General features: G+C 36.1%; 1 protein-coding gene across 7 annotated transcripts in view; it reads left to right on the top strand.

Annotated features, from left to right (window-relative positions):
- LOC129750547 (snake venom 5'-nucleotidase) overlaps positions 1 to 1,863 on the top strand; it is an 87,158-nt gene extending 85,295 nt beyond the window's left edge. For all 7 annotated transcript variants that reach the window (XM_055745511.1, XM_055745514.1, XM_055745509.1 and 4 more), the window contains one exon: positions 56 to 1,863. In XM_055745511.1, the coding sequence (XP_055601486.1) occupies positions 56 to 136 (81 nt within the window). In that variant the 3' untranslated portion in view covers positions 137 to 1,863. The remainder of the gene's footprint in view (positions 1 to 55) is intronic.
- Positions 1,864 to 15,888: the final 14,025 nt, after the last annotated feature.

Here is a 15,888-nt window from a genome sequence, read left to right as displayed (position 1 = left end):
TTATTTCACTGAAACGCTCCGACGATCTGACTAATCATATTCTTTTTTTTTTCAGCACATGCACGAAATGATTCTCCGGCGAGAAACTATGGAGAAAAATTCCGTAATCAAAGAAACGGACGAACTTACGCCGTAAGTCTACTCGATCTGCACACCTTTTGTTTGGCTACAACTATTAAACCAGATCATCGAGTTGCTTCACCAGACTACAGCTATTCAAATGTTACGTTATGATTCTGCGATCGTTTTCTCTTGTTTGTTTTTAACCTTTCAACTATCTTGATCATCTAAGCATTCTAAGCCATCGATTTCACTTTCATTCAAACTGATTTTGATGAAAACAGAATCAGAGACAACAAGATATTTTAGTGTTTAAGAAATGCTCAAGATCTACACAATCGACAAAATGTTTTCCGTACTCGAACAGTAAGGGTGCTGTATATCTACATGTTCATAAATCATGACATGAGTTCACGTAAAATATTGAAGAACAATACATAAGCTTTGTACATATTTATTTTTCTAAGCATATTTTAAACAAAGGTAAAACCAACGCAATGTAACAATAGTCCGCCCTTTCGTTCGCAACAAAATAGTGAAACTTTGTAACGTAATGCAAAATCGAAACAATGAGTTAACAATGTGTTCCTGATTCGCTGAAACATGATTTAAAAAATATCTCACCAAAATCTTCCCATCCATCCACAGCAGAGGCGTCACCAGAAACGGGTTCTATAGCTACCATGGATCCTCCAATGGGGAATGATGATGATGATGATGATGATGATGATGATTGGTGTGAAATGTTTGACTCCTCGTCCTAGAATGTAGAACGGTGTACTTCCCCTGGTCATTTCCCACCAACCAAACCAGTTTTTCGTTATGGATGAAGTGATTATTTGTCGTTTAAATTTTTTTTATTTCTCTCTATTATTTTTTCTAATAAATTATTCAATATGCTGTTACCCTCCCAGGAATAGCTCTTTATCGACGTTGCCTGAACCAGTGCATTACATGTCAACATTTTAACAAATTTTATCCCTCAGATCAATAATTTTCTTGCAACCTTATCCAATAATTAAGAGAATATTTACAGCTTGTTAAGTTATCAAATTACGCAACCTAATCTGTACTTATTGAGAAGAATAAAACACTACCAAACCATGACAGTTTAATGTCATTTTCATTATCTTGAAAACTATTTAAACAGTAGAGTAACCATTTTCTGCCATTGTTGTCAGGATCTATTAAAAAAACTGTTAACCCAAACGCTATTTATTCAATCCTAAATGTTATTTTACAGCAAACGTCCTCCGGAACACGGCTGATAAATAGTTTATATACCTACATATACCAATAATAGTCGTTATAAATGATTGTTGTGACAAAGCTATCCGTTACTCTCTTTATACAAACTTATGAGTAGTTTATGCTGTCATGCCACCAATTCTCACTTTCCGAACAAAGAAGAGCATTGTTATACGTGCATTGCTGTGCAACTTAGATATGTGTATTTAAATTACTCAACATCCAACAACCAATAAAATTATTGAAAGTAGAGCGTCCCAAAAGTTCTGATCTTACAGAACCAAAAGAAAGATATTAAATTAAAACTGGCACTGAAAAGATATTAATCAATACAAAACAAACTCCGGTAACCTATTTTGAATGCACTGAAACCATAGGACACGTGTTTGATTGATAACCTTATTGGAAGAAGCAAAAACTTAAAAACTAAGGGATATTTGAGATTTAAAAAATAATAAACATTAATGTTACTAGCAATCAGAGATAGCAAGAAAACCAATTGTGAACATTTTAGAAGTATAGAAAATCAATAAATTTTAGTGATTAAAGTATAAAGTTGTTTAATTTGTTATATCCGAAACCGAGATGAAGTTTGCTCTTAGGTTGTGAACAAACAAGCCTACAAAATACCAACATACCCTCAACAATACAGCATGAGATAAGATTAAAAAAGAATGAATAATATCAATGCTTCTCTAAATATGAAAACCGAAACATAAAAAATTGAATCTATTCATAACCGTTTTTCTACGTTATGATGGTAGATTTAAAAATCGCGTTGATTTAGAACAAAAAAACCATTTGAGTATCGAGAGATAAAGAGATTCTGCAAACGATTAATAATATTAATGCATATCCCTGATAATTATTTTTTTAATCATGTACCCCTTTTTTCAGAATTTGTGTTAAGTATTTTTAAGTTAACCATCAAACTCAGAGCTCATCGTTCATCCACCATCTGTGGTTTGGTTCAAGCAATGATCACATACCGGATAAAACTCTAGGGGAGAATTGGGATTCTTGATCCCTTTTTCTTATTTTTATCATATCTTTTCGGAAACAATTAGTAATTCGCCGTCTTTTGCATTTTCTGACAGCGAGTAACATTAAGTTTATATGTTACAAAAAATAGAACGATACATGAACCCGTAGATGAACTAGAAGCATTTTCGTGAGACGAAATAATTTGTGATATTTTTTAAGTTAAAGGATACTTGTTGATCCTTTACTCAAGGAGACTTGATTTTGAACTCAGGGTGCCCAGACTCTAGGTAAAAATTTAGCCAAATCCAAAGATAAAATGTCCGTTGATTATTTTTTGCCATATAAGTTCTCATTTCACAGTTTGTAAGGATCAAAGTGAATTCCAAAAGTTGGTCTACTATCTTATAATCATTGCATACTTTAAGGCGCAATTTTCTAGTTTTAATCAATGATCATGATCCATTCAGAAAAGAAATACATCTTCCTGGACTCTAGCGATCAACTAAACCCATAACATACATTTTGGAAAACTTGTTCTTAGAAAAAATTGAGAGTTTACTATAGCTTTAAAAATATGGCATAATTAAGTTCACTTTATACTCTAACGATTGACGTATAATAAATATTTTTATTATATTTTTTCATGGGGAAACATTTTAAAGGGATAAAAAAAGTTTTTCAAAGCACATTTTGTTAAATTATTCAACAAAGTTCAATAACTCGAAAAATAATATTTTTGAAATTTTTTGAGATAATAGCATTATTGTTTTGTTTGGAAAATTTGATAGGAGTAGGCGTGTGCTTCGAGACGGACGGACGAAAAAAATCGGGCTCTTAAAGTTTTTTTTTGAAATTGGATTTGTGGAAATGTGGATTTTCATCGAAAATGGCTCCAGTGTTTATTTTAAAATTGAGTTTCAAGCGTCTTTATCTCAGATTACGTAAGTTGAACCCAGTCTTAGTGTTCTACATCAAGAAACAACCCCGGCCGGTCATTAGCACTACTTTGTTCGACGTACGGACGGAGTTCGAGCGACAATGGATTGCAAGCAGGATTGATACCGGACGTCTGAAAATCCGAATCATTCTACAACTTACCGAAGCTAAGTATCTTTTGATTAGTGTTCTCATAATTTCCTATTCACAACATGGGAATAAGATTCCGATTATGGTACCAAGAAGTATGTTTTTTTAACTTCGTTCCTCAAAAAAGAGGTGCTTTAAGCAAATTTTGAATTTTCATAAGAAAAATTGTAGTTCAACCATCCGAGCAAATTATAAGACCTTTTTGGTCTTTCTGATCATAATTTAGCAGTTTTGGTCGAGTTAAGTTTTAAACAAACTAAAGCATTGATTACTCAAATAAGATTTGAAGATTGCGTGTTGATGTAAATTGTTTACCCGGGTATGGGGCACTCAATTCGAACTTTTGAAAGTTAGCAACTACTTGCGTTCTAATCAACCATGATAAGAATTTATCTGAGGCACTTGCCAAAAATAAAAATTTCTAACACTGTTCCACAATCCAAGGAAATTTTCCACAATCCAAGGAAATTTCATTTTTGTTAAAAAAAACAGTGAATTGTGTTACGAAAATACAATGTTGCATATATGTAAACATGAAAATAAAGTTGCTGTAGAAATATCTCAAATAGAGTATTGAAAAACTCGAAGCTAACGTAAGATTTTTGAGGAAATAGTACGCGGTTTCTCAACCTAGATAGAAAATTTCGTTCATCTGTGTAAGACAGATTATTAGACTAAAACGAAACTTTAGCATCATCAGCATATGATGTGAAATTTCGTAAAATGTAATTTTAATCCTATAATTTTCAAACGTGAAACATCCACACAATTCACTGGTCAACAAATGTAAAACGAAGGAATTCTTAATTATATTAATTCTTGAAAAAGCTTATCAATAATTTCTAGATCAATGTTTTTTTTTTTTTTTTTTAAATAACGAAGTGATAAGAAAGCAAACATAACTCAACTTTTCTAAAGAATGGAAAGATGGTAGAACAGAAAATGATAAATCATTTCTTAGGTCTAATCAATAAATTAATGTAAATTGTAGTGTAGTCAATCAGTAAATCAATGTTTAAAAATTGTGAAACAGAACTTTCCCAGATAAACATTTTGTATTGTCCTCTAAAAAGGCTTGTAATCGCTTAAAGCATTGTTCCTTTCATGTTACAGTTTATATGGAACGGTTTATGTGTATTATTCTATAGTTGATAAAAAAAACAAGGCTCCAATGAATTTTAGCTTGATATTTTGAATTGTGTGTGTGAATTAAAAAGTTTTTTATAAAAGGAAGTAAATGTTAATTCATTGATTTTGTTATTTAAAAAAATATTCCTAGTTCAACTGAAAATTTTTTATAAATATATCAAGTAACTTCCTTTATTGATCAGATAATATAGATCATTTTACAGTAAATTTTAAAATTTTACCAGGAAACATAGAAAACTTAAATCGTTACACTTGTCAAAAGTGTCTCCTGATCATATCCTTTCACCCAACCCCCTGGCAACTTGACGTTTTCCATACAAATCGCGTGTGCCAGTTTTTCTGGTTCTCTGGTTCTGTCAAATCCAAAATCAAGCAACTTAACATGTCGGAAGGGCGCATTTAAAAAAAACGAACACAAACACATACAGGATCTCAATGAAACTTGATGTTTCCTCGAAGAGATTCCTTTTTTCTTAACTCTAAGCGTACATTTTTCGAGGATATAATGGCTAGCATCTCACAGATGCTAAAACCACCAACTCACAGAAAGTGTACTATGTGTGCCGTGACCGGGATTCGATCTCATGCCCGCTGGCTTAGAAGACTTGAAGGCTATCCTCTACACCACGGGCTGCGGCAGCATTTTCTTTTGATTGATTCAATAAATGGAAAAAAACGTTACGAATTTGAAGTTTATAGCTTAGTTTTATGTAAAGTTTATCTGTTTTCAAATGTTCAGTCCAAGGAAACTAATAGAACGTCAATCTGTGTGTTCTTCATGTGTTCTGAAACTTCTGAACTGATTAAAATATTTGACTGATATCTAGTAGTTTTCTAGGACAAGGACCCCCCATCGAAACCATAGAAGGCAATCGTCGTCAATACATGTAAAATACAACGTCACCACGTCAATCATCAAGTGATTTTCATAAACTACGATGCATAAGAATACTTTGGAATGGCAAAAAAGCCACATTTTAGCTAAACATTAACCGTTAAATGGAAGCTATGCAAAAAGTAAAAAGATATAATATTGAATGAGAATAATAATTTCGGTTGAAACATCCTTTCCTTAATTCGAAAGTTATGAATTTGCCTGATTCGCACCACATTTGATGATATGCCCTTTCCATGTTCATGACTCGAAAAGTATGTAAACAAGCGGTACACATGCGACATCTGCGATTTTGAAACAGACACACGAAACTCGGCCGAACTGTCAAGTTGCCAGGGGGTTGCTTTCACCCAACGCTCCAACCCCAATTTTTTTTTTGCTAGGATGCAGAGGTGACCTCGATCCTAAAGCGCAAAATTGTTCTTTCATCCCTTTCTCTCTTTTCCAATCTATCTATTGACTACTAGGACGTGGCCGGCGCCGTTATTGATGATTAAAGAGAGAGCATCAGTTTTGGGCATTGTGAATGTGCTGTCAGTCCCAGACACCTTTCATTTGACCTTTGAACAAAATTGGTGGCCTCGGTCAATCACGGAGTAGCAACCATTGGCGATGTGGAATTCGTTCTACTGAGCCACGCCTGCGATCATGGGATTCGAAATGCATTTAACCAACGAAGAGTTAAAAAGCCTATTGATGAAATTGAACGGAATTGTTCATTATTAACTTATTACTATGAAATTTTAATAAAGCATTTCGGGTTCAATGTTTAAAGGTGGATGTGAGTAGTCAATCAAGCTAAGCTAAGCTATTGTTTTGTTTGGAAAATTTGATATTTGTATGACATTCCGGTTCCGAGATATAGAGAAGGAATCAAGTATCCCCAGGGATCAAGTATCCTCATTCTCCCCTATAGTTTCACATCTTGGGAATGCATATTTTCATTCGAGGAATTATTTCTCCGAAATACAGAAATATTGTTCTCCAGTTATTGACGGGATTGGTTTTAAGAATAGACACATTTTTTTTTATTTTGAGTTAACAGCTTCAATTTCGGATATATTGTAAAGATAAAAAAAATCAAAAACTTACCTAATTCAGATTATTCAGGGGTATTGCATTCTACTGTTTTCTGGAAATAGACAAAAAAATTCATTTAAGTCGATTTAATTAATGTAGAAAGAGCTTTTATGAATCTTTTTTAAGCACTTTTTTCGATAAACTAACCCTGAAATGCATTGATCTAAGCTCAACAAAAAAAAAACTTCAAATTTAAATGTGAAATTCGAAATTTGGAAATTATCGCTGTTGTACTATTTAGTAGGGTAAAAAAACGGTTGGCCAATCAGAGGTGCCAGGTGTCCTAATTTTTCAGGATTTGTCCAGATTTTCAAGAGCCCGTGCTGATTATTCAATAACTCTCAAAATGTCCTTATTTTTGTAAAACTGTCTTAAAGCGTAAAATAGTTGTTGAAACCATTAATCCTATTCGGTAATATCAGATTCAGATGATATTAAAAATTTAAATTAATGGTGTTTTTCGATATAAACTTCTAGCCCATCAAGACGCTGCTAACTTCTGCTGCATAGATTAAGGCATCTACTGCACCTGTACTTCGCCTTTATTTATGCAATCTAATCAAAGCTGCATACTATTTCCACTGACCACACTGACTTGACTCTTAGAACAAAAATTCAACCATTTTCTGTCTAATTTTTTGTTGTCAGCTTTTGCAGGTTCGCAATACCGACGGCAGGTGGCGAACCTGAAAAATGGTCCTGTTTAGCCCGATTTTATCGTAGAAATTGCGTGTTTTATTTTTAAAGTTGGGTGGCATTTCCTAACTGGGATAGCATTTCTTCAAATCGATCGATGCGCACTCTGGAATCGACATTGCGTACTGTTGGAAAAATGATTTTTTTTGTTTTTTTTTTTTCTGGAAAAATAATCCAGAAAACAAAATCGAGTGTCCAGTCAGTATGGTCAGTGCTATTTCCATCAATCTAGTGGTGTCCTGAAAAATCCTAATTTTTTCCTTCGCGTTTCCTGATTTTTGCAAAACCACCTGGAACCTCTGGCGGTAAATCCAGTGATATGAGATGTTCAAGTGTATCCGAATTTTGAATTATTGGATTTTTATTAGATTTTTTATAACTTATATATTTCTGAACATTCGTACAAAGATTGATCTGTGTCTATTTGGCACATATTTTTCCTTAAATCACACAGATTCTCCAACTTCAAATGTTGTTTTCCAGAATGATATCAAAATTTAGGCTATCACTAATCACTAATCACTACACCCACAATTCAGCCTCTGTGCCAATGACGGCATCATTGGTACAAGGCATCATTGGTACAAGAAGATAACGCGACCGCTGCTGATTCGATTTGCTCCCACCGGCATTAACCTCGCAAGTTAACCGAATTGCGTATGTCTGAAAGAAACAAAATAAAAACGAATTCACGTCCCTCCATATCGCATCACAAGACGAAGAAGGATAGAAATAAATACCGGCCAACACCAGGCAGCCAGCGAGCCGAGCACTGTGCGTGTGAATGTAGCAAAAGCAACAACAAAAATATTCCTTCAATTCAATCCGCCGCGTGGGCAAACAACCACGGTAGAGCTGTGTGTGTGTATGTAGTAAAAGCAACAACAACAACATTGCTTCAATTCAATCACTGGCAAACAGCCACTGGCTAAGCTGCGCATGTGTAGCAAAAGCAACAACAGAAATATTTCTTCCACTGGCCAAGCTGCCCGGCTTTGGCAGCTGTGTATATGTAGCGTGTGTATGTAATAGCAGGCAGTAAACAAAGCACAGTTCTCATTCAATGGGTTTCCCGTTCCTTCACTCCCGTTCCCTTTCCCGTTTCCTTCACGAGACAAAGGAATGAATTGAAAGGAGACCAAACGCCGGGAAGCCGCCGTTGTGCGTTTTTTTTGTGATTGATCGGTGACATAAACCGTATGACAAATATCCCTCGTCCTGCATGAAGTTCGAATAGTGCACTGGTTAAGGTGTCGGTCTGGCATGACGATAGAATTGGTAACTTGAGTTCGATTCTCACTACGGAACTGTGATTTTAATTTTTATTTTCTTGTTTCTGGGATGAATTATCCAATAGGAAAGAAATCCCATAAAATGTTTTTCTTGTTTTGCTTGAATGTAGTGGTCATTATTTTGGTTGGGAGCCGAGTCCTTATGCCAGTTACGGTTTTTCAAACATACCGTCTTCGGCACAGTGCACATTTCAGCGCATTATCGGCACAGAGATATGCTAAATAGGCATTGGATTTTTGCAACCTCTTCTATGGGTGTAATCTTACTTCCATAGCCAGAACTTATGTCTGAGTCCCAAAGAACAATGAATGAGTCATTGTTCTTCTTGTCTTTGTTCATGTTTTTAATTAATTTAACATAAAAATATTAAAATGATCAAAAACACAAAATGGTTGGGCCTACCATGGAGCAGAGAACGCAGAGACATCTGGAACACAGGAACAGAAGAAACGTGGACCACCAGTACCATACGTTTCAAATGGGCAGTATCGTTGGAAGCATGCCAAGAAAAATGCTCCTTGATGAAGAAACCAATAAATATGACCATTCTTCGACGGCTGGAAATGATTTATTTTGTACAAAGAAATCACAAAACCCAAGAATAGAAATCATTTTGAAGATTTAGATGTTATGAATAAAAGAAATCTGAAATTCTAAGTTCAATTTTTGATCGTTGAGCTGTTTTTGATTTCAGTGTACAATCATTTCAGGTCATCGACCAAGGATAAAGCGCCTTTACTCGCTCTTGAAAATAAAAAAGAGAGACAGAAAATATTAGAAGAACATAAAACCCTTCGAGGTCTGTTGAGAGCTCGAAAGGTTTTTTTTTGCGAAAAATTTAAACGTTTAATCAACCGTTAGCGAATATCCAGAAGCTACATTTAATAAGATAAAGTAAATTAATACTTAGCTTTACTATCAGATCCTCATTCATATTCGGCAAATCCTACTATCGAAGCAAGCCGAGAAAAGCTAAATATCATGCGATTTCTTCAGCAGGTCAGCCAACAGCAACCATTCGCCATGAACCAATCAAGATCACATTTCCTCATTTTTTCTATTCTGCCAATTTTATCAGCATTTCTTCAGTTAATATCATTCGCTATCTTGTAATTTGTAATTTGTAATTTGTAATTTATTAACTTAAACGTAGCCTATCAGTTACAATGAACTATTAATTCAGGTTAAGGAAAACACTTTTATAAAATAAACTTTTGGAATGTTAATAAAAAATTGGTATAGTTTCTCTCTAGTTGGCTCGGTTCAGTGCGGCCTTGAAGGTGGTTAGCGAATTAGCGTGCTTAGTTGCCAAAGGTAGGCTGTTCCAACAGGAAGCTCCATACACTAGTACGCTCTTACTAGATGTCGTCGTATGTTGCGGGATTATGAAACATTTGGCTCGATCGTTTCTTCCTCGCTGCAGGTGATTTAGGAGATAGATAGGTAGCCCTAGGTCATAGCCCTGACGCATGAAGCAACAAATTCGTCTTCGATAATTCTCCAGAAGATCGCAGCCAAGTATTAGTCTTCTGGTGGTCTCGGTAGTCTCCCTACGTTTTAGATTGAAGACAAATCTAGCTGCCGATTTGAAGCACCTAAGCAGCTGGTCCTTGCATGCTGCTGATAGACCTGGGAAGTAAACTACGTCGCAGTATAAAAAGAAGGGAACAATCACAGATTGGACCAATTTAAGACGGATTGGGAGTTGGAGAACTGATTGAAATTTGCGGAACGTTCTGAGAGTGAGAAAAACCTTAGATGTAACGCCATTTACATGGTCGGTCCAATTCAGATTGTGGTCCATTATAAGACCCAAGTTTTTAACTTTATTCATCAGAGGGATGGTGTGGTTACAGAAAACAATGTCAGAGTCTGGATTTACTGTACCTCTCTTGGTGAAAACAATTGCTTGGGTTTTAGTGGGATTGGGCGATAGAAAATTATTTCTACTCCACAACTCTATTCCCCCCAGATCTACATTAATTGATCGCACTAGCTGTTCTATTTCAGTTATTGGCCCGTTGATGTAAATTTGCAAGTCATCTGCATAGAGCTGATAACTGCATTTTAAGATGGAGGGGAGACTATTGACGTAAAGGCTAAAAAGTAGGGCACTTAAGCACGAACCTTGAGGTGTTCCATCTGTTAGAGGTTGTTCAGTTGATATCTTATTGGAACAACGCACTACCTGACACCGATTTGTGAGGAAAGATGATATGAGGTTACAGGCAGGTGACGAGAAACAAAACTCGGATATTAACTTCCTTGACAGCAAATTATGGTTGACACAGTTGAAAGCCAAGGAGAAGTCAACAAGCACCATTACCGTGCAATGATCGTTATCAAGGTTACTGAGGATGTCGTGGGACACTTTAGCTAGAGCAGTAGTTGTTGAGTAACCTTTACGATAGCCAGACTGATGCTGAGCGAGAAGAGGAGGAGTGTGTTGATTCAGATGCTCAGTTATTTGTGCAAGTAGAACTTTTTCTAGCAGTTTAGACATGGCTGGCAGTACACTTATTGGTCTAAAGTCTTTGGCAGCAATCGGATTATTTATTTTTGGAATAGGAGTTACAATGGCTTTCTTCCATATAGATGGAAACCTTTCAGTTGCTATGATACTATTGAAAAGATGGCACAGAACAGGTAATATGAAGGGGCAAAGCATTTTAAGAAAATTAACGGGAATGCAGTCTGATCCAGTGGCATTAGAGTGAATATCGTAGAGTTTTTTAGAGATGTCATGAACAGATGTACTTTGGAAGTTAAATTGGATATTGCTGTTGCTTGAGTAATCATCGTCCCTTAACGGTGAATAACTACGAGACGATTGTAATAACGATAGATGTCCAGATGTGAAAAAGGTGTTTAGCTCGTCAACATTGACGTCTTGACTTAAATCGTTCGTTTTGGAATCGTTATGTATTCCCTCTCTACGTAGGTTACACCATAGCTGTTTGGCAGGTAGATCGATAGAAAAACACCTATCAGCATAACGTTTTTTCGCTTGGGATATTAAGGTTCTTGCTCTGTCACGAATACGAGTGTAATCAATCCATTGGGGATCTCCTTTGAACCGGTTGGGGTTACGGACGTAAAGGGAATACGCTAGATCCCTGAGCGCAATTATACGCTCTATCTCGCTCGTGATCCAAGGAGTACGTTTATCGCGGACAGTTATCATTTTCTCAGGAGCATGAGTATCTAGAAGGCACTTCAGCTTGGATGTAAGATATGAAGCTTTGTGATCGATATCGTTAGTATCGAAGAAAGGTGCTAGGTCGAGTCTTTGGAAGTCAATGTGTAGTTGAGTCGTATCAATCCTTGCTAAACTGCGTACTTTAACTCTTTGTGGATGTGATTTAGGTACTCTCACGTCGGATATCAAATAAATAATTTCATGGTCCGAAATAGAGTTTGCATTAGCAGTTTTAGCTTTAGTTATATGCTGAGGTGAATCAGTGATCATGAGATCGATAGTGGTGGCGCAGTGTTCAGTTATTCTAGTAGGAGATGTGGGTAAGACCGTGAGATTGAATGTAGTATGAATACTGTTAAGAGCGTGTAGATTGATAGAAGGTAGGTTCGATGATACATTAATATTGAAATCTCCTAATAAATAGACTCTATCGAAATTGAATGCTTGCAGATCTATTAAAAAATTTTCGTAGTGCTGGGCAAAAAGCGGATTAGATCCACAGGGATTATAAATGACAGCCACACAGATGTTCAAAGAATTTATTTTCGTTTGGACAGCTAGAAATTCGAATCTTTGGTTCGGAGGAGTAGTTGGATCATGAGTGGATTTCAGGATAGGTGTAGCTTTCAAGCCTTTTTTAACATACAGTCCTAATCCTCCATGAGTTCTTGCCCGTCTTTCGTGTTTGGTAGCAAGTGAATGGCGTAAAAAGTTATAGAAAGGGATACGAATTGGGCCAACAGGTGCAGATGTTTTTAACATGGTTTCAGATAACCCAAAGAAATGATACTGTGCTTTATCGAGAAGGAGTTTGACTCCATCGATATGTTTTTCAAGACTACGGACATTCAAGTGGCCAATGCGCAAATAAGGACAGTTAAAGTTAGACATGGTTAAGAGGAGAGGAAGTCGTCGGTTCGTTTAAGTGTGTAAGGATAACACCGGAGATGTCAGAATTTTCAGCATCGAAAAATACAGATGAGTCGTTAGGGCTTTCTGACTTCGAGGTTTCGACTAGTTCTTTTAGATGGTCAGCATTTTTTACCGAGCAGTAGCGCTTATGTCCTGGGAGTTTTACTGAAACATTACCGTTACGTATGAAGATGGATTGAATTCGTTTTTGATGTTTGAGTCGAAGTGCAAGATTACGAGTACGGAAAGACAGACAGATGCAGACAGAGCTTCATTTAACGTAAAGCGATAATTGAGCGGTACTCGGTTGTTAAGTGCGGATAATTTAAACTCTTCGAACTTTTTATAATAATGTTTGAGTACTGTGTTGCGTTTATCTTCATGATCCATAACAACAAGGATAGTAGGACTCAAAGTACGGTCGGACCACTTCGACGGTCTCACTGGTAAACGAAAACAATTCACTACGTTAATTAAGAGATCAGGAACCCCCAAAATGAGAAAAACTTTTTCGATAATGGACTTAACATTTTCCCCAGGGTTGAATGGAATCTTATTCACTACAATTCTACGGCTATTCACACTGGTTGTGCAAGTGTCAGCAAGTTTTGATCCATTCTCAATGATTCGTAGTTTATCACTAATGTTATTGAGAAGTTTGGTTTCCGACACACGTTCACTATTGATTCGATTGATGTCATTTAGCTGGGATTCCAGACGATCGCATTGATCCTTGTTGTTGATACGGATAGAATCTAGTTCGGTACTTAATTTTTGGATATCAGAGGTGATATCAGCAATACGAGCTTCGAGTTTTTCTATTAGTTCCAGATCAACGGTGGATATTGGCAAAGCTTTGGGTGTTAAAGTGCCTCGCACACAGCATTTCTCACAGGAGAACTGTAGATTGATCAATTCCGGGAGGAGTGCATCACTTATTTTTACACAAGAAGTATGGTACCAACCAGCACAGATATCACAACAGACCCATCCAATAGAAATCGAATCATTTAGTTTCTTCTTATGTTTCTTCGACCCTTTGGGTGCAGGGGGAGAATCCCGACCGCAAAAGCAGCAGATGTTGTCAGAACTCATTATGATTACACCGATAAACACAAAAAAACACAGGTACAAATCGACGACTTCACTGCTGAATTTAATGACACATCAGCAACCAAAACAGAGTCAAGTTTCAAAAGTAAGGTTAGGTCCAATCAACTGAAGAATTTTTGGTGAATTTCCACAAATCTGCACAAAATGTTGAGATAACACTCCGCGTTTATAACTTGTTTGTTGTAACTTCAGATATTCAAGATACGACTGCGAAAAACAAGTTTTACAAAACAAATTGGCTAAAATTCTAGAGTGAGCAAAACAAGCGTCCGTTTTGTAAGCCAGTGGTGCCAGTTATCTTTTTCAATCAAATTAGCCAATTTGTCACGTAGCTTTGCTCAGTCAGCGCAGCCTTTTCTTTTTCACTCCAATGAACTTTGTTGCAAATTTTTCACTCAAACTCAAATCATTCCGGAAACCACGCCAATAAAGCTTCGAAAATTTCTACACTTAAAAGCCCAGCAAAAGACATGAATTTTTAAAATTCAGCTATCTCAACTCACTCGACACCAGCATAAGCACGTACACAATGGAAATACCCCCACCATCCTCCCTCAAGCACCAACCATATTTGGACAATTTGAATCAACCATTGAACAAAATACTTTTTTAACTGTTTGTTGCTCATTCGGTTCAAATTCTCTAGTTTTAATTAGCACTAACATCATCACGACCAGCAGGAACACACAAATTTAGATCTCTTCTACCAAAAATCCATATCGAAAAAATAAAGATGGCCATTTGTAAAAATTTCAATTCTCAACTTTTCTAATTTTTTCGCACTTTCATCTTCCCGTTTCCTCTTTTTATTTTGAAAGACTTAATCTTCATAGGATTTTTCACAACTAGAACAACGAGCATCGTGGAAAAAATAATAATATTCGCCCGCCTTTCTTGAGGAACTTTTCATTCCTCTAAAGGAAAAATAATTTTCGAGGAATAACGAAGCAAAACGCGACCGTGGAAAAAAAATGATATCAAAATTTAGGCTATTTATCATAAGATTGTATTAAAAATAATAAGAATCACCATGTGCTTTAAAATACATAAAATAACAATTTTAATGAATTCCTTAAAAAAACATAGACCGATAATATTTGCAACGAATTCAATTTATATTGTTTTCTTTTACATTTCTGTTATGGAAACTTGGATCAGTTCCATGTTTTTGAATGTATATTAGGGTGAATATATCACAGATTTTGAACATTTTTTTTAAAATTTTTTCAATCTACAAAAATTAATATTTTTAATTAAAAAGTTTAAATTATCTGGCAATAAATTATTAATTTAAAAACAAAACTTTTAACCTTATTTAAAATAGTTCCTGCCACACGCTCTTTTTTTTTAACTCAAAATTAAGTATGACCGAGGTTCAAAACATAGTTCGATTCTATGAACTTAAAGTTAAGTACCCTTTTTCCTCCTTGCGATGGATCAAAACGGAGTTCGAACTGCGAACTCAAAATTGATCCATTTTTTTCCTTCGGCGAGGGATCAAAGCTGAGTTCGACCTTATGAACTAAAAATTGAACTCTCTCTGTTGGACTGAAAACACTTAACGAGTTCAGCAGTCCGAACCGGAGCAGCAACCAACGAACACGTCGCAAAATTTTGTCGTTCCGGAACAATTACCGGAAGATATGAAGGAACTTCATAATGGAATGCATGTTCACCGTGTCAGCGTAAAATTCTGTCCGTCATTGTCATCATATGGTGAGCGGCTTGGAATGTCCGGAAACTTCCGGATGTTGTTTACTTCCCGTGGGAAGTAACATCCGGAAGTTTTCTTTGACCGGGAATGTCAAAACTTTCCACCGCTCTGTAAATGCAATGCAATGTACCGGAACAGCAACATCCGGGTACAACCAATTTTAATCATCCTTTAATTCCCTGAAAATCAGCTACCCTCGAAAAAAAAAGGATAAATTCGAGTTCGGCTGCCGAACTTAGTATTGAGTATGCCTATCAGAACTTAGTTTTGCTGTTGCCCAGTCAAACTCAAAGTTGAGGGAAGCCACCGAAGTGCTGTTTTGAACCAAAACAACTTAATTTTGAGTTTAAAAAGAAGAGCGTGCAAGCGTGATGTTCGTCGAACACACGCTTGTGTTCAACCCTGCAAAACGAAAATAAACCTACTTTATCGACGAAAAAATCCAAAAACAATTCGAAA

The sequence above is a fragment of the Uranotaenia lowii genome, chromosome 3 (assembly GCF_029784155.1).
Source record: "Uranotaenia lowii strain MFRU-FL chromosome 3, ASM2978415v1, whole genome shotgun sequence".
NCBI lineage: Eukaryota > Metazoa > Arthropoda > Insecta > Diptera > Culicidae > Uranotaenia > Uranotaenia lowii.
This window is presented reverse-complemented; position numbering and strand designations above follow the sequence as displayed.